The 18,459-nt window shown below is 44.4% G+C and overlaps 2 protein-coding genes across 3 annotated transcripts; one reads left to right on the forward strand and one right to left on the reverse strand.

The window, feature by feature from the left end:
• The first annotated feature begins 1,945 nt into the window (after positions 1 to 1,945).
• Positions 1,946 to 6,081, forward strand: PTI1-4 (Protein kinase superfamily protein). 2 transcript variants are annotated; one of them, XM_048711306.2, is made up of 8 exons: positions 1,946 to 2,042; positions 3,755 to 3,862; positions 3,981 to 4,228; positions 4,299 to 4,425; positions 4,540 to 4,813; positions 4,900 to 5,032; positions 5,113 to 5,199; positions 5,687 to 6,081. In XM_048711306.2, exons 2-8 carry the CDS (start codon positions 3,778 to 3,780, stop codon positions 5,819 to 5,821), a joined length of 1,089 nt encoding a protein of 362 aa, XP_048567263.1. In that variant the 5' UTR covers positions 1,946 to 2,042; positions 3,755 to 3,777; the 3' UTR covers positions 5,822 to 6,081. The 2 variants fall into 2 exon arrangements, with proteins under 2 accessions (XP_048567263.1, XP_087403638.1); XM_087547512.1 differs by having other exon boundaries at positions 3,759 to 3,862.
• Positions 6,082 to 6,253: 172 nt separating this feature from the next.
• Positions 6,254 to 10,468, reverse strand: LOC125547456 (myosin heavy chain, cardiac protein). Its single transcript, XM_048711323.2, has 6 exons — positions 10,201 to 10,468; positions 8,756 to 9,187; positions 8,558 to 8,665; positions 7,671 to 8,132; positions 7,447 to 7,548; positions 6,254 to 6,813 (listed from the first exon to the last, which is right to left on the reverse strand). Exons 2-6 carry the CDS (start codon positions 8,948 to 8,950, stop codon positions 6,643 to 6,645), a joined length of 1,038 nt encoding a protein of 345 aa, XP_048567280.2. The 5' UTR covers positions 8,951 to 9,187; positions 10,201 to 10,468; the 3' UTR covers positions 6,254 to 6,642.
• Between the last annotated feature and the right edge of the window lie 7,991 nt (positions 10,469 to 18,459).

The following is an 18,459-nucleotide window of genomic DNA, read 5'->3' on the forward strand; positions in this document are numbered from 1 at the left end:
GAACCAAGCCGACCCGACCTGACGGCGCGCGTCAGGTCAGAAATAAAAACCGGGTGCCAGCCAGCCAGCCAGCACCGCCGCTATCCTCCCCCAACCCCAACGCCACAACCTGCCACTGGACTACTCATCACCGGCACCAACCCGACGCCAAATCCAGCTCACACGGGAAGAATCCAACCGTTCATGAGACCACGAATACACTACCGAAAGATTTTTAGAACCCGTAGCTTGTAGGCTGACAGGTACTGCCATGAGATATGTTCGTGTCTGCTAAGCAAAATAAATAAATAATAATAATAATAATAATAATAATAATAAGCATATTAGTTCTCCTGTGTTTATTTTTTGACAAGGAAAAAACAAATACGGGGCGATCGAAAGAGTACGCGGAGAGGTTACACAAACGGCGACGGTGTCCCTGTCGTGTACGTCAAATAGACGTGTGAATGCTTTCATTCTCTCGCGGCTCTTCTTGCATGTTCTTCATTTTGCCTTTTTGACTTGATGATTGGAGTTTTCCACGGTGTGGTACGTGTGTTTACTTTGATTGTGTACCGTTGTTCATTCGTCGTATGATAGGACGGTAATTAGGGGCCTCCAACCTGCCAGCACAAAAATGCAGTGGGGTCAAGTGTACCAGACTCTCTCAATTATTCTACTTATTTTGGCACAATTATGTACAAAAGCTAAGGGTGTAATCAAAAAAGTTATGGGGTCTAACACATAGAATCGCCACTGTCTCCAGCACTTAACATGTATCGAATATGGGAATATATAGAAAATACTGGTGAATAGACCCCGCTCACTGAGAGTGAGATGCCTCGCCTACGTCATGAGTTCTTATAGGCCTCGTGACGCTTTCGGCGACCCCTCCCCCCCCCCCCCCCTCCTCCGTCGGCCTCCTGGTCGCCGATAGGAGGGGGGTCAACGGATTCCGTGCGCGGGTTGTTTAGTTGTTTGTAACCCGAGTTAGGGCTTCGGTCGTCCGTTTGGCTTCAACAATGGTGATGGCGGCGGCAAATAAGTTCCTCTAGTTCTTCCCTGCCGCGGTGGCCCTCTCATTGTTGTCGTATCTTGGAGTCAATAATTGTGCCGTCTAGTTTCTTTCATTTCTACACAGACGCATTACGCATTCTTTAATGACAGAAAAACTAAGTACTCCTCATAAAAAAATCTTCAAAACCCACAGCCTCGTCACAATTGTTAGAAGGTCAATTCGACACGCATCCGTGGAATTTGCTCGTCCACACCCAGAAAATGCCACAGGAATCAGTCTTCACCGATTCGAAGCACCTTTTTAACCTGGTTGCTAGTCCAAGCCTCTCTAGTCAACGTTGCTGGTGGCTCCATTCTTCTTAATTTGACAAGTTCCACAACTGGATGGCTCAATCAAGACCAAGTGCGACATATTTAAGTCCCAATTAGTCGCCGTCATCCTCCCGTGCTCGTCCATCTAGCGTGTGACTTTAGCGCATATTACGAATTTAGACGGCATAACAAGGCCCGCTCCATCTTAATCAATTTAGACAGAACCACTGTATGCATCTCTCTTGGCCTTTTTACTGATCAATCATCACACACCGCACATGTTGGACGCTGCCTTTCGCTCTTCGCCAACTAAAAGCAAGAACATGTACGTACATATATTAAAAAAATCATATATTTTCTTCGTTCAAATTACTTGTCGCATAAACGGATGTATCTACAGAGAGAGTACACACATAAATAAAATAATAAGAAGAAGAAGAGGAGGAGAAAAGAAAGAAAGAAAACACATGGCCGTTTCCCTACCCAACCCCACCACACACGCGTTCTGACGAGCACGCGGAGGGGACGGAGGTACGACCGGTAGACCAGCCAGCCCGCAGCACCAGCATATAACCTCTCGCTCGCCGCCGCGGGTGGACCGGACAGCTCACAGACGCTGTTGCTACTCCCCCCCCCCCCCCCCCCCCCCCCCTTCTTGCCTGCTTCCGCCGCTACCTGCTCCTCCGCTCCGTCCTCCTCCCCTCCGCCGTCGCCGTCGCCGGGACACGCCCAAGGTGCTCTCACGCCGGATTCGGCTCCCCTCCTCCTCCCCTCCCCTCTTTGCCCCCAGCAGCTCGCCTTTTGCTCCGATCTGCGGGCGCTCGCGGGATCTCCCGTGATCTCGTCCCTGGGCGGGCTTGCTTCGCGGGACGGGGGCTGGCTGCGCCCCTCTGGTTGTTCCGAGCTCCGAATCTTGCCGGTTCCCCTTTCTTGCCGGTCGATTTGCTCGTCTGGCTCCGATTCGTCGCGGAATTTGTGGCGTGCTAAGCTTGACTTCTTGCAGCAGTGGGAGAGGGAAAAGAAGAGGGCCTTGACTTCTTGTATTACAGTATTTTCTAGCTTTTCCCCTTCGTTTAGTGTGAAGAAGCAAGCTAGGGTTCTAAGTTCGTTAGTAATCAGTTCTTGCGAGTGGTCAACTGCGAATATGTATCTGGAGGGCAGCGGCTGCCTCTCGTCAGAAATTAGTTCGATTCTGTGTCTTCAATGCTCAGTTTATGGCGTGGCATGATGAATCAGCGGTACAGCTGCATGATGTTTCGTCCGTATATATAGGAATTAACATCCAGTGGAGTGTGAGAGCTAATAATAGTGACTGGTGTGGTTATCCTTTTGATCTGTTTTCTTTGGGGTGCATCCCGAATTAATGTGCTGTGGGAATTAGTTACATGACTGGTTGAACTGTGGGCAAGAGTGAGTGAAGAACTGAGTTGGCGCGCCCGCCAGACCGCCAAGGTTGTTTGCGCGCTATTTCCCTCGCGCAATTTCAGTTTAATTGCATGCAAATTTAGAAGTAGTTATCGTTGAGCTCAAAGCTGTGGACCAGGCAGTAATGTACTCCCACCCTCTCATTTATCATAGCTACCTTGTGGCGGTTGCACTTGTTTACTAGCAAAAGGAAGCACATAATTTGCAAGTGTTCATCTGGTGCGGTGGGCCAGCCACTGATAGCTGGATGAATAATCTAAGACGTTTCCAGCCGCTATGCGTCATTGGGTCTGGATCAATGTGGTATGAAACCTGTAGGATATTGACAAGTATCAAGCATGTTGATGCAGAATGAGCTGTCTTTTGGTCAGCTATAATAGCTAGTAGTGGTTGTTAGTTTCTGCCTTCCATGTGGATTCCAATCCTACCTGGGAAGATAATAATAAGAAATAATAAAGCACAGAGGAATGGCTCCATATTTTAGGTTTTCCTTGGCAGAGAATGTTTGCACATGAACTTGGTGTGCACATGAGATTGTTTTGCTTGATAGAAAATATGTGTGTGATTTCTGTAGCTCCCTTGCTGCATGTACCGTAGAAGAATATGCTGCACCTGCAAGCAGGTCATGGTTCACTTATGGGCTTGGTTTTTCCATTTGAGATAGATACAGAGGAGAGAGTGAGACAAAGGGAAGCAAAGTAGTGGGATAAAATGAATGGAGAGGGGAAATTTAGCTGTACATCTTAAGCATTCCTTCACTTGTTTCCTAAAAATTCAACTTCTATTTCCCCATTGGGGCCATTACGCTATATACAGAATGAAGTATGAATCGAAACTAAGTCACCTTCCATTTCTCTCCACTAGTCCTGTGGCACGTGCTATTAGTATTTGTCAGATATATGGCCACAAAACTACAGTTACAGTTCCGTTTCTGTTCCCAACCGAGTGCTCGCTTGTTTGTTTTTGTATGAGCTATCTATGTTCATACTGCTGGTTCTGATAAAAAGATGCTTGGTTCCAGCCAGGACTTGTTCTCGGAAGAATATGTCTTGCTTTGGATGCTGTGGTGATGAAGATACTCAAAGAGCACCAGACAACAGGAATCAATACCCAGGAAACCATCCAGCAAGTAATAACTTCGAATTCTTTTTTATTACAATTCTATCATCTGCAACCCTATTTCTCGTACAACATTCTACTTCTGTTGCCTGATAATATTCATCTAATGAACTGCAACTGATCTGCAGGGAATGATGCATATCGCACTGCCGATCCAACTCCCAAAGGTCCTCAACCTGTGAAAGTGCAACCCATTGCAGTTCCCACCATTCCTATGGATGAAATTAGGGAGGTTACTAAGGGTTTTGGTGATGAAGCTTTGATTGGTGAGGGTTCCTTTGGCAGAGTATATTTTGGTACTCTAAGAAATGGTAGAGGTGCAGCAATCAAAAAGCTGGATTCCAGTAAGCAGCCAGACCAAGAATTGCTGGCACAGGTTCGTATTTCTCCCTGTTTAGGAATTCTGCATTTACTATGGTCTTCTATCTCACAACTTACATTCACAGGTATCTATGGTATCAAGGCTTAAGCATGAAAATGTTGTGGAGTTGCTTGGTTACTGTCTTGACGGGAACACCCGTGTCCTTGCTTATGAGTTTGCCACTATGGGTTCTCTTCATGATATGCTTCATGGTATGGTTTTGTACAATTTGAAGTCTTGAACATTCGTGTAATGTTTTTTTATTCATCTATTGGTGCAGTTAAGTTCTTATGTTTGATATAAACCTTTACTTTAAATGTTTACAGGAAGGAAAGGTGTTAAAGGGGCTCAGCCAGGTCCGGTCTTATCATGGATACAACGGGTGAAGATAGCTGTTGGTGCAGCAAAAGGCCTAGAGTATCTTCATGAGAAAGCACAGCCTCACGTCATACACAGGGACATCAAGTCCAGCAACGTTCTTCTCTTTGATGATGATGTAGCTAAAATAGCCGACTTCGATTTGTCAAACCAAGCTCCTGACATGGCAGCCCGGCTTCACTCAACTAGGGTTCTGGGAACATTTGGATACCATGCACCTGAGTATGTTCTTGTTTTCTTTCAGTTGCTCATTTGCTCCATGAAGCTTTGGATCATTCAACTTAAGCTTGTTTAAACTTTTTGATCAGGTATGCAATGACTGGTCAACTTAGCTCTAAGAGCGATGTGTACAGTTTTGGAGTTGTTCTTCTGGAGCTATTGACTGGGAGGAAACCTGTCGACCATACATTACCAAGGGGGCAGCAGAGCCTTGTCACATGGGTAATTTTTGTACCCAATACTGCACAAGTGATCTCCTTTGGTGGATGGAATTCTAACAGTTGTTTGTTATACACTGGCAGGCCACCCCAAGACTGAGTGAAGATAAGGTTAGGCAATGTGTTGACTCTAGACTTGGAGGGGACTATCCTCCTAAGGCTGTTGCAAAGGTATCATAAATAGCCTCTCTTGGTTTCGAAACAATGCATGGGTTAAGCAGTCTGTGTCAGTTATCAGTATTTTATAAAGTATAAAGACGAGGAAAACAAAATACTGATTTTGCTGGAACTTACTAAGCTTGCCATTTTTGTTTTGAATGGATGAGTAATACTCCCTCCGTCTGGAATTACTTGACGCTCAAACGGATGTATCTAGCACTAACGCCAGGAATTACTTGACGCTCAAACGGATGTATCTAGCACTAACGCCTGTTCGAGCATGTCAAAGTAATTCCGCACGGAAGGAGTACTAGCTAAGAATTTAATTTCCAGAAACTGTGTTTGTTGTGGCATAGGTAAAAGTATTTCTATAAAATATGTCCTACTACTGTGATTAACATCATTCTCGGAGCATGCTATATGTCATAACTAAGTCGAGGTATTCTTAGGTGAAGCCACTTGTAACACCATTTCCTCTTCTGCGTGTTGTTTGAAACAGTTTGCAGCCGTCGCGGCATTGTGCGTCCAATATGAAGCCGACTTCCGGCCAAACATGAGCATCGTCGTCAAGGCGCTCCAGCCCCTGCTGAATGCGCGAGCAGCCCACCCCGGGGCTGAGCATGCCGGACGCTAAGCACCACTCCGGCCTTTTGTATGATATAATAGATAAGGAAAAATGAGCCATCAATTGTTGTTCTTGCGGGGCGCGTGGCAGGCGGTTTTTGTACATTTGTGATTATTCTTCCCAAGTTGTAACCCTCGAGATTCTAGTACCAGAAATATTTGATTCTTTGTATCGGTTGCAAGGTCAGCAAGTATCTAGTACCTAGAACACTTGTCATCGGACAGAGAGAAAAAGGAAGATAATAAACACTGCTGCGTGAGCTTATGCCATTTGCTTCCAAGTCCAGATTGCAGAACAAATTTCTCATTTTGTGTTGGATTTTTCTTTGTATAGCCTTGTTTGGAACAGGAATCTTGCTAAGATTTTACTGGAATCTCAAACAGAAACAGAAGGGAAAAGGAGTCGCATAATGGACTGAAGAAGCAGGAATTAGCCATGTACTTTAATGATCTAAAACATATTACATGTACTTTAGTGATCTAAAACGTCTTATATTAGTTTACAGAGGAAGTAGTAGATGCTAAAGAGTACTAAACCTCTTAAATTAGAGGAATAGTAGATGCTAAAGAGTAGTACTAAACATCATAGGATAAGTACAGGATTACAGTTAACTACCACACATGAACTAGCAGCTGAGCTACACTGCTACGGTCTAGAGGACTAAACCTGGACGTCGACGAATTCTGGTCTCTGAACATCTGACCATGCAGCATGTCCAGGCCTAAACCTAATTTTACAACGCTACTCCAGTACATGACTGGCTTCTTAAAACTACAGAGCGAGCTAGTTGCTCACCTAACATAACTTCTCTACACAAGATGACGCTGTTCTCAGCGCTTTGCGAGGACCATCACGACCAGCATCGACATGCCGGCGACAAACTTGAACGTATCATTCTCCCAGAAGGGCTTCTTGCCTTCGTCGCGGCGAGGGCCGTCGGGCTGCTTCATGGCCATCTGATCCTTGAGCTCCTTGAGTTGCTTGTCCCTCTTCTCCCCCAACTGCAGAGGCAAGAGCCCATGAGTTAGTCTCGGGTTCGGATTCCTCAATGATCCCAACTGATCGGTGAGCACCATGAAAATCTTCTCAAGGTTTCGACATGTGTTTAGTTGCCATTAATTAGTTCAACTTCAACAGTTTGCTGCAAAAACATGGCTATCACAAGCGGTGTATGCGTTGCTTCAGTATATTTTATTGCAGGCATCAACAATCAATGCAGAGGCCAGGAGTGTTCGATTTCTTCCTCAAGTTTTCTAGAGAAAAAGATTGCACACATGCATGATTTAGCTGGTACCAGAGAAGATGAGATCACTGATACTAAAGAATAGGGTTTTTCTAGAACGCATGAATCAGTGATCTGTTTGACTTTGACCTGAACATTTTCGACACATCATTATGGCCAACTGCCGTAGCAGAGATGCTTCATTCACATGGCAATATGGCATTGATTATTTGATTTGTTAACTTAACTGTCAGAAATCTTGTTACGATGCTCAGGGATAAGGTGGCGTATATTCAATTCAAGAAGGCCATAAATGGATATGGACAATGATGCTAGCAGAGCAGGCGAAATCGAAGTCATGTTTCCTTTTTCACTTGTTAAAGGAAAATGATACACACGTATATGTACATACCCTCTGAAGTTTTCGGATTTGAGATCGTGATTCTTGAAGGCAGAATTCAAGTTTGAGAACCCTTTTTTTCAGTTCCTGGTCGGTTCTGCGCTGCTTCTCTAGCTGTTCAGCGAAAAAACATATCTCGAGTAAACTTACGGAGCTAAATTGCAGCGAAAACAATGTCTGCGAAACAATTTCAGGCAAAATTTTGTTATTTTGTGGATGCAAGGAAGACAACTTACTTGTGACTCTAGTTCCTTTGTTTTGTTTGTCCAATGAGCAGATAATATCCTAATTTCATCTCTCAGCCTGGCAATCTCTGTATCCTTAGTATTCAAATGCTTGCCAATATTCTCGATATTCCTTGGTGAAACATCGGATAAAACCTTCAGAAGCTCGTTATCTTTACTAGACCCAGCTCTGGAAACTGCACCCATGATATCTGTCTCAATCCTTAAAACTTCATCCTTGAGTTGCCTCTGTGAAAGCTCCCTTGCCTCAAGGTCCTTCTGGAGAAGACCTAGCTGCTCGCCAAGCTTGTTAACTCGAAGCTCATGCTCTTTCAGCGAGCGATCCTTCTCATTCAGCTCTTTCAGCAATGACAAGCACTGCGCCTGAGCCGACATGGCTGATGCAGCACTGGCTTCTGCTGTAGCTTGAGTTACTGATAGTCGTGATTTAAGATCATCCAAATCATCGAGGTACTGCACATAATTACAAAAGTTATTGACAAAGAGAATTTCAATTTGAAGCAAAATGGAATCATTAGGGTTGGGAAACCAGTATCATAATGAGGTACGTCACGCATAAGAAGATTTTTCGATTAGAAGCATGAAGATGTGAAATCGTACTACTCTTTTCCAAGTGCTTAGATCACCATCAGTTCAGCAAAAGACAGGCACAATCAGTTCAGGAAAGAAACAAAGGAAAGCAATTTTACAAGCAAATACATCATCACCCACTATGTTGCACTGCATTCAACTCATTTTAAATCATGTATGGAATCTAGAGTAGTATGCTTAGAAGTTAATATCAAACACAAACTTTAGCAATTCATCATGGAATAGAAATGGAGAAATTTAAAAAATGGAAACGCAACCCCAAATGGAGAAAGGAGGGAATTCCTCACATGTTCGGTGATGCCTCTCGTTGCATTTAGCTGCTCATCTTTGTCCAGTAAGCATTTCTGCAGCTTACTCACTTCCTCCTCCATGCTCCTTGCCTTCGTCTCCGCAACCTGCAACGTTCTCTCCCTAGTCAGGCCAAACTTGTAACTTTGTAAGCCATGCTGAAGGTAGAAATTAGCAAGTAGTAGAAATTTACTAACCTCCCTAGTTTGGGATTCCCTAGTAAACAACTGCTCCTGCGAAGCAAGCTTGTGCCTCACATCCTTTAGCTCAGACGCCAGAGATGCCACGTTTCTTCTAAAGCTCAGCTTCTTCTCCGTAAGATCCTTCAACAGCGGGTCCAAACCCGACGAAGACGATGAGCATGGTCGTACCGCCTTCTCTGAAACTGCCATAGCCAAGCCCCGAACCAAACAGACAAGATTGTTTTAAGCCCAAAGGCCAAAACTCAGATCCTGGGAGCACTGTCCTATTTTCTCCAAGAACAAACAGCGGGGCTCACAGCAAGCATCCCATGTATACAGGAGAAAAATAAGGGCACTGAGAGCTCCTCTTTGACCAAACCAAACACCCTGGCCGCCTCACAAACTTCTCTCTTTCACAGGTCAGTAGCAGCCAACCGGTAGCTTTCACTGCACAAAACAATTGCACAAATTTAGGGGCAGAGAAAGATGGTGATGCTTGCTTCATGCACCGTGTCGCCCTTAAGTTACTGGCCTGAAAGCATCCGTTACTTCAGATCACGGGTACGAGCTCTTCTTGTGGCACTAGACAGTTGGCAAGTAATTGACAGAAGTGTTGCTTTCAGCGGTCGACATAGTTTTGTACAATTAGTAATGGCTGGACAGTAAATGAAGCAAAGTAAGATAATGTTGTTCAAACTACAAGTAACTTGTTCATGGCGGCCAATGAAGGGATCAACTCCTGAAGCATCTCTTAGTCAACTTTGCGGACACTAGGCTGCAAACATAACATGTTCTTGGTGCTTCAAGTCAACTCACGCGTTCCGCGGTACAGGTTAATTTTTACAGAATACACTGACTGCGATATTGTACTGTTCTACGGCCATGTGAGAAACAATCTTTTATATCAAGGTATCAGGCTTTTAAAAGAAATTACTGAAGAGAAGTATTGGGACAAAACAAAAGCATCTTCCAATCGAGATTCCAGCTAGTAGATGAGGACAAAAAGAAGCTGCGCATCTGCGAACTTTCAAACGCGTTCAAATTTTCCAAAGAATCCGACAGAAAACTTTAAGTGCTCAATTAAATACTGCCGACAGAGTAGTACTACTAGTTCCTCGGAAAAATCACTCATTTATTTTTCTAGTAGTAATATTGTACGGGAGTACTTGATTCCGTGGATTGCGAGGTTAAAATTAAAAAAAAAGAACAATTCGAGATTTTTTCCTCTGGGTTCGAAATAATTCAAACCGGGGCAACAATCCAGGCAAAGTAAAAACGGCCACAGATTCCAAAGATTTGCAGGACAAACTCAAGAACACCGAGCACCGCGTATTGACCGCTCAAATCCTCCGAGCTCGCAATCTCTCAACCCCCCGGCAAAAAGACCCGTACAAACAAACACAGCGACCACCGCGTCACGGACTGAGCATAAACACAGGGAGGCCAAGGGAATCTCGCACCTTCGTCCCCAGCAGCAGCCGCCGTCGCCGGCCGAATCCCAGCACGGGAAGCTCCAGGAACCACAGACCCTCCTTCCGCTCCCTCCGGCGGAGATCTACGGCCCCATTGCTCGCCTGGGGCAGCAGCAGGGTTTTTGAGATTCTGGGACGGGCTTCCCCCTGAATTTTCGCAGCGTCTGGTGGCGGAGGGGAGGAGATTGATGAGGGGAGGGGAGAGAGAACGGGAAGGAAATGAGGGGATGGTTGGGGAGCTGCCGCTGGGTTTCGAAACTGAAATGCTGGCGTGTGGACCCCGGCGGCGTCAGCGCGCGGCAAACTCCGAAATTTCCTGGGCTGCTGTGCGGCACGTGGCCGTGCGCCGGGTCGGATCCCCTGTTCCGTGTGCGCGTAGAGTGGGGCTGTGGTGGTGGTGGTGGTGCCGCCGTCGCATTTTTAACGCCGCGACGGTACGGTGAGCTTTTTACCGTCGCATTTTGTACAGCCGTGTTAACGCGCAGTCGCGCCTGAGACACTCCCTAAGAACCCGATCACCCCTTTCTCTCGATGCAAGATCAGAAAAGGGCGGGGTTTTGAAGGCATGCTCCCCCCTGTGCGATGTACGAGATGAGAATCCATGATCTTTACCGGCACTACTCCCCTTGGGGAGAGGACTTGAAGCCGGGAGAAGTAATCCGGTACGAGCATCATTGCTTCTTTTCTCGAGAGGACATGCAACGCGACATCCGCTTGTGGCTGCTGGAGAAGAGTAAGGAGAAGCCGGAGCCCCTTGTCGACGACGAAGAGGATGTAAGCATGTGCTCAAGGAAAGAATGGGGAAATGCAAAGAGGGGGTGGGTCAGGTGAAGGGGAGGTGGGTATAATAATCATGTTCGCGTGGTTTGTGAAGGGAGTGAATGGTTTTAAAGAGTGTTGGAGATATAACTATCAGTTATGACCCGCCCATGAGGGATCGGGTTAGCCCCAATGACGGGTCACAAAGGAAGCCCAGTAGACATTCAAGGCGATAGTTTGTTAAATCTTATAGAAGGCTCAGAAAACAACCCTAGCGCACGTCAGTTCGATAGAGTTTAGGTATATTATTCGCCACCTACGTCTTGATTGTGTGAAAAGGCGTTTGATTAACAAAGGAACTGGGAGTAGCTACACAACCACTCTTGTTACTTCCTCTGTTCACTATTATAAAAGTTTTAATTTTTTTCCGATCAGATGTATATAAATGAATTTCAATGTGTGTTTGCTCACTCATTTCAGTCTGTATACACTCCATATTAAAATATGCACAACATCTTAGGGCATCTCTAGCCGACATCCTAAATTAGAGGAGTAAACGACCGAGTAGACTTTAGTGGAGTATTTTTACCCCTCTAAATTTTGGTCGTTTCTAGCCGACCCCTTAAATTTAGGGGAGTAAAAATTTGTTTTCGCCGAATTGTTCCAATTATAGTTACATTGCAACTACATATTAGCACGCACATAAAAAACAAACATAATAATTAAGGTTCACACAATTCACGAAACATTACAGATTCATAGTTTACAACACTAGTGCAGAACCGGGCTATAGCAGCGGTTCGTAAGACCCTTTAGTGCCGGTTGGGCTAACACGTGGCACGAGTCAGCACCGGGGACGGGGAGACCATTAGTACCGGTTGATAACACCAACCGGTACTAAAAGGTTTAGGGTTTTGGTTTTATTATTTTTTTCCTTTAATTTTGTGTTTTCCATTTAATTTTTTTCCATTAGTTGGTATAGTGTAGCACATGATCATCTACAAACTCATTCTAGCTTAAAGAAGAAACATTCACTTGTACCAGAAGCAAAGATATCATCGAGTTCAACAAGGTCGAGATTATAAGCATTCATAAGACCACGAAAGCAAATCATTTTGAGATTAAGTTCAGGACGAAGAACACGGACATAAGAGGACAAGTACTAAGAGCAGGAACTAGCTAATCACTCATGCTGCTCTCTCTCTCAGGTAAAATAGCATAATACATGTGTAGCTCTCCTGATTCATCATATTGGGGCATGCAGATGAACCTATCTCCTAATTGTGGGCTGTGCTTCTGATTGCCGCCCTCTAATACTTCTCTGCGATCCTTCACAATTTTGCTCCGGTCTTTCACTATTAAGTATTGCTCGGTTTTAGAAATCATGAATGCACTCATGTGCGATGTAGGATGTCTTGGCCGTAAGCTAACCATTGACATGTGACCTTTAGTCTCGATCCAATGAGGCACAACTATCATCGGGAGTCCCTGTTGAAGAACATCGTATAGTAACATACTTACCAATGAAGTTTAGCTTAAAAATAATGTATGCAAAACATGCACTAAGGATAAATAGTAAAAATCTTATCATATTTACTAAATAGATGTAACCATAGTTCAATACGAACATCATTGGTCACACTTTTTGAGTACTAAGATTTTCAAGTCCAGGAAAATAATTTCTTTTGACAACATCAAGATCCTCAAGCCATGAAACATAATGACTTATCTCCTCGTAGTTCAGTTCAACCCCGGGACAGTGGACGGTCATGTCTACCAAGTGTTAGACATGTTTATTTGAATGGAAATAAGCTGTCAATAGAAATTAGTTGTTAGCTATTTTTAAATAAATAATATCGAAGACATAAATATGGTTGAGAAACTCACATAATGGTAGAACTGGAGGCGTCTGCACATCGACCTGGATGTCGATATTACCTTCAATATCATCTTCCGGAGGAATATCAAAGGTGATAAACATACCAGGCTCAAATGCATAAGCATTGCATAATGCTCTCCAAGTTTTGCATTCAAAATAGGTGTAGGTGTCCGCATTGTACAATTTTGCGTCGAAAGTATAACCATGCTCGGTCCTCAAGTGAACTCTCTTTACCTCCATAGTTTTTATAGGACTGAAACCAATCTTATCCAAGACAAAAATTCTTACATGGTAGGGGATACGCTATTAGAATAGTAAAAAATTAAAATTATAAGTTAAAACAAATGAAGCATAAGTTATGCTTAATTACGAAAAAAGACTTGTCGTTGTGACTTACTGTATCGACTTCGAAGGTCTCATCCAGCTTGATGCTGAAGTGCCTACCATCAACTAGGAAATTTCTGTCACACAGGCCATGCTCGTATTCGCAATATTCGGACATACCGAAATCCTTTTCGTCATCAGACATTTCCTATGTTCATAGTTGAAACATTAATTGGTAAACATTTATTAGTTCTATTAATTCAACTAATTTAACTAAGCATTTACTAAAAATAAACTAGTTTTATTAATTTTCTTACTAAAAATAAACCAGTTCTATAGTAAAATTTTAATTAGATCATCAAATCTCATATACCTAAATTTTCTTACTAAAAATAAACTAGTTCTATTAATTCAACTAGTTCAACTAAGCACTTACTATAAATAAAAATAATTAATTTTCTTACTAATTCAACTAAGCACTTATTAATTTTCTTACTAATTCAACTAAGCACTTACTAATTCATCGGACATTAATATATCTAATTCATCTATAACTAAAAGTATAAAAAAACTAACTCATCTAATTAACATTAATATCTAGCTAATTCATTTTTCATCTAACATTTGACATTAATATCTAACATTTCTATCTAATTCATCTAACATTCGACATTAATCTAACATTCTTATCTAGATAATTCATCTAATTTGATAATCTAATTAACAATTTGACATGCATTAATCTAATTCATTTAGCTAGCTAAAACTTTGACATTAACAATTTGACATTAATCTAAAAAACAGAAAACACAAAATAAATAAAAAACTGTGTGTGTGTGCGCGCGTGTGTGTTTGTGTACGAGCGGGGGCTCGATCGGGGCGCGGCCATGGCGCGCACAGGGGGCTCATAGCACGGGGTGACCGGGGCGGCGATGGGGGCGGCGATCGACCAGCACAACGACGGGGCGACGACGTATGGGGCGGCGGCGACACGGCGACGACGGGGACGGCGACTGATAACCCACAAGTATAGGGGACCGCAACAGCTTTCGTGTTGGAAATATGCCCTAGAGGCAATAATAAAATGATTATTATATTTCCTTGTTCATGATGATTGTCTATTATTCATGTTATAATTGTATTATCCGGAAATCGTAATACATGTGTGAATACATAGACCACAATGTGTCCCTAGTGAGCCTCTAGTTGACTAGCTCGTTGATCAACAGATAGTCATGGTTTCCTGGCTATGGACATGGGGATGTCATTGATAACGGGATCACATCATTAGGAGAATGATGTGATGGACAAGACCCAAACCTAAGCATAGCACAAAGATCGTGTAGTTCGCTTGCTGTAGCTTTTCTGGATGTCAAGTATCATTTCCTTAGACCATGAGATTGTGCAACTCCCGGATACCGTAGGAGTGCCTTGGGTGTGCCAAATGTCACAACGTAACTGGGTGACTATAAAGGTACATTACAGGTATCTCCGAAAGTGTCTGTTGGGTTGGCACGAATCGAGACTGGGATTTGTCACTCCGTATGACGGAGAGGTATCTCTGGGCCCACTCGGTAATGCATCATCATAATGAGCTCAATGTGATCAAGTGGTTGATCACGGGATCATGCATTATGGTACGAGTAAAGTGACTTGCCGGTAACGAGACTGAACAAGGTATTGGGATACCGACGATCGAGTCTCGGGCAAGTAACGTACCGATTGACAAAGGGAATTGAGTACGGGATTGATTAGGTCCTCGACATCGTGGTTCATCCGATGAGATCATCGAGGAGCATGTGGGAGCCAACATGGGTATCCAGATCCCGCTGTTGGTTATTGACCAGAGAGTCGTCTCGGTCATGTCTGCTTGTCTCCCGAACCCGTAGGGTGTACACACTTAAGGTTCGGTGACGCTAGGGTTATATAGATATGAGTATGCAGTAATCCGAAAGTTGTTCGGAGTCCCGGATGAGATCCTGGACGTCACGAGGAGTTCCGGAACTGTCCGGAGGTGAAGAATTATATATAGGAAGTGTAGTTTCGGCCATCGGGAAAGTTTCGGGGTCACCGGTATTGTACCGGGACCACCAGATGGGTCCCGGGGGTTCACCGGGTGGGGCCACCCATCCCGGAGGGCCCCATGGGTTGAAGTGGGGAGGGGAACCAGCCCATAGTGGGCTGGTGCACCCCCCCTTGCCCCCCCATGCGCCTAGGGTTGGGAACCCTAGGGGAGGGGGCACCTCCACTTGCCTTGGGGGGTACTCCACCCCCTTGGCCGCCGCCCCCCTAGGAGATCCCATCTCCTAGGGCCGGCGCACACCCTAGGGGGCCTATATAAAGGGGGGGAGGGAGGGCAGCCGCACCTCAAGCCTTGGCGCCTCCCTCTCCCCTGCTACACCTCTCCCTCTCGCAGAAGCTCGGCGAAGCCCTGCTGCGATCACTGCTGCATCCACCACCACGCCATCGTGCTGCTGGATCTTCATCAACCTCTCCTTCCCCCTTGCTGGATCAAGAAGGAGGAGACGTCATCCGCTCCGTACGTGTGTTGAACACGGAGGTGCCGTCCGTTCGGCACTTGGTCATCGGTGATTTGGATCACGGCGAGTACGACTCCATCATCCCCGTTGTCTTGAACGCTTCCGCTCGCGATCTACAAGGGTATGTAGATGCACTCTCCTCTCGTTGCTAGTTGACTCCATAGATTGACCTTGGTGAAACGTAGGATTTTTTTTTGTTTTCTGCTACGATCCCCAACAGTGGTATCAGAGCTAGGTCTATGCGTAGTTACTATGCATGAGTAGAACACAAAGTAGTTGTGGGCGTCGATATTGTCAATTTGCTTGCCGTTACTAGTCTTATCTTGATTCGGCGGCATCGTGGGATGAAGCGGCCCGGACCAACCTTACACGTACGCTTACGTGAGACCGGTTCCACCGATTGACATGCACTAGTTGCATAAGGTGGCTGGCGGGTGTCTGTCTCTCCCACTTTAGTCGGATCGGATTCGATGAATAGGGTCCTTATGAAGGGTAAATAGAAATTGGCAATTCACGTTGTGGTTTTCGCGTAGGTAAGAAACGTTCTTGCTAGAAACCTATAGCAGCCACGTAAAAACTTGCAACAACAATTAGAGGACGTCTAACTTATTTTTGCAGCAAGTGTTTTGTGATGTGATATAGCCAAAGGTTGTGATGAATGATGGATGATATATGTGATGTATGAGATCGATCATGTTCTTGTAATAGGAATCACGACTTGCATGTCGATGAGTATGCCAACCGGCAGGAGCCATAGGAGTTGTCTTTATTTATGACCTGCGTGTCAACATAAACGTCATGTAATTACTTTACTTTATTGCTAAAGTGTTAGCCATAGTAGTAGAAGTAATAGATGACGAGACAACTTCAAGAAGACACGATGATGGAGATCATGGTGTCATGCCGGTGACAAGATGATCATGGAGCCCCAAGATGGAGATCAAAGGAGCTATATGATATTGGCCATATCATGTCACTATTATTTGATTGCATGTGATGTTTATCATGTTTTTGCATCTTGTTTACTTAGAATAACGGTAGTAAATAAGATGATCCCTCATAATAATTTCAAGAAAGTGTTCCCCCTAACTATGCGCCGTTGCGACAGTTTGTTGTTTCGAAGCACCACTTGATGATCGGGTGTGATAGATTCCAACGTTCACATACAACGGGTGTAAGACAGATCTCCAACGTTCACATACAACGGGTGTAAGACAGATTTACACACGCAATACACTTAGGTTGACTTGACGAGCCTAGCATGTACAGACATGGCCTCGGAACACAGAAGACCGAAAGGTCGAGCATGAGTCGTATAGAAGATACGATCAGCATGAAGATGTTCACCGATGTTGACTAGTCCGTCTCACGTGATGATCGGACACGACCTAGTCAACTCGGATCATGTTATACTTAAATGACTGGAGGGATGCCTATCTAAATAGGAGTTCATTGAATAATTTGATCAGATGAACTTAATTATCATGAATTTAGTCTAAAATCTTTACAATATGTCTTGTAGATCAAAGGCCAATGTTGTCCTCAACTTCAATGCGTTCCTATAGAAAACCAAGCTGAAAGACGATGGCAGCAACTATACGGACTGGGTCCGGAACCTGAGGATCATCCTCATAGCTGCCAAGAAAGATTATGTCCTAGAAGCACCAATAGGTGACGCACCTGTCCCACAGAACCAAGATGTTATGAACGCTTGGCAGACACGTGCTGATGATTACTCCCTCGTTCAGTGCGGCATGCTTTACAGCTTAGAACCGGGGCTCCAAAAGCGTTTTGAGCGACACGGAGCATATGAGATGTTTGAAGAGCTGAAAATGGTTTTCCAAGCTCATGCCCGGGTCGAGAGATATGAAGTCTCCGACAAGTTCTTCAGCTGTAAGATGGAGGAAAATAGTTCTGTCACTGAGCACATACTCAAAATTTCTGGGTTACATAACCGCTTGACTCAGCTGGGAGTTAATCTCCGGATGACGCGGTCATTGACAGAATCCTTCAGTCGCTTCCACCAAGCTACAAGAGCTTTGTGATGAACTTCAATATGCAGGGGATGGAAAAGACCATTCCTGAAGTATTTGCAATGCTGAAATCAGCAGAGGTAGAAGTCAAAAAGGAACATCAAGTGTTGATGGTGAATAAACCACTAAGTTCAAGAAAGGCAAGGGTAAGAAGAACTTCAAGAAGGACGGCAAGGGAGTTGCCGCGCCCGGTAAGCAAGCTGCCGGGAAGAAGCCAAAGAATGGACCCAAGCCCGAGATTGAGTGCTTTTATTGCAAGGGAAGTGGTCACTGGAAGCGGAACTGCCCCAAATACTTAGCGGACAAGAAGGCCGACAACACAAAAGGTATATGTGATATACATGTAATTGATGTGTACCTTACCAGTATTCGTAGTAGCTCCTGGGTATTTGATACCGGTGCGGTTGCTCACATTTGTAACTCAAAGCAGGAGCTGCGGAATAAACGGAGACTGGCGAAGGACGAGGTGACAATGCGCGTCGGGAATGGTTCCAAGGTCGATGTGATCGCCGTCGGCACGCTACCTCTACATTTACCCACGGGATTAGTTTTAAACCTCAATAATTGTTATTTAGTACCAGCTTTGAGCATGAACATTGTATTAGGATCTCGTTTAATTCAAGATGGCTACTCATTTAAATCCGAGAATAATGGTTGTTCTATTTATATGAGAGATATGTTTTATGGTCATGCTCCTATGGTGAATGGTTTA

Source organism: Triticum urartu, chromosome 1A, assembly GCF_056163025.1.
Source record: "Triticum urartu cultivar PI428250 chromosome 1A, HENAU_Tu73, whole genome shotgun sequence".
NCBI lineage: Eukaryota > Viridiplantae > Streptophyta > Magnoliopsida > Poales > Poaceae > Triticum > Triticum urartu.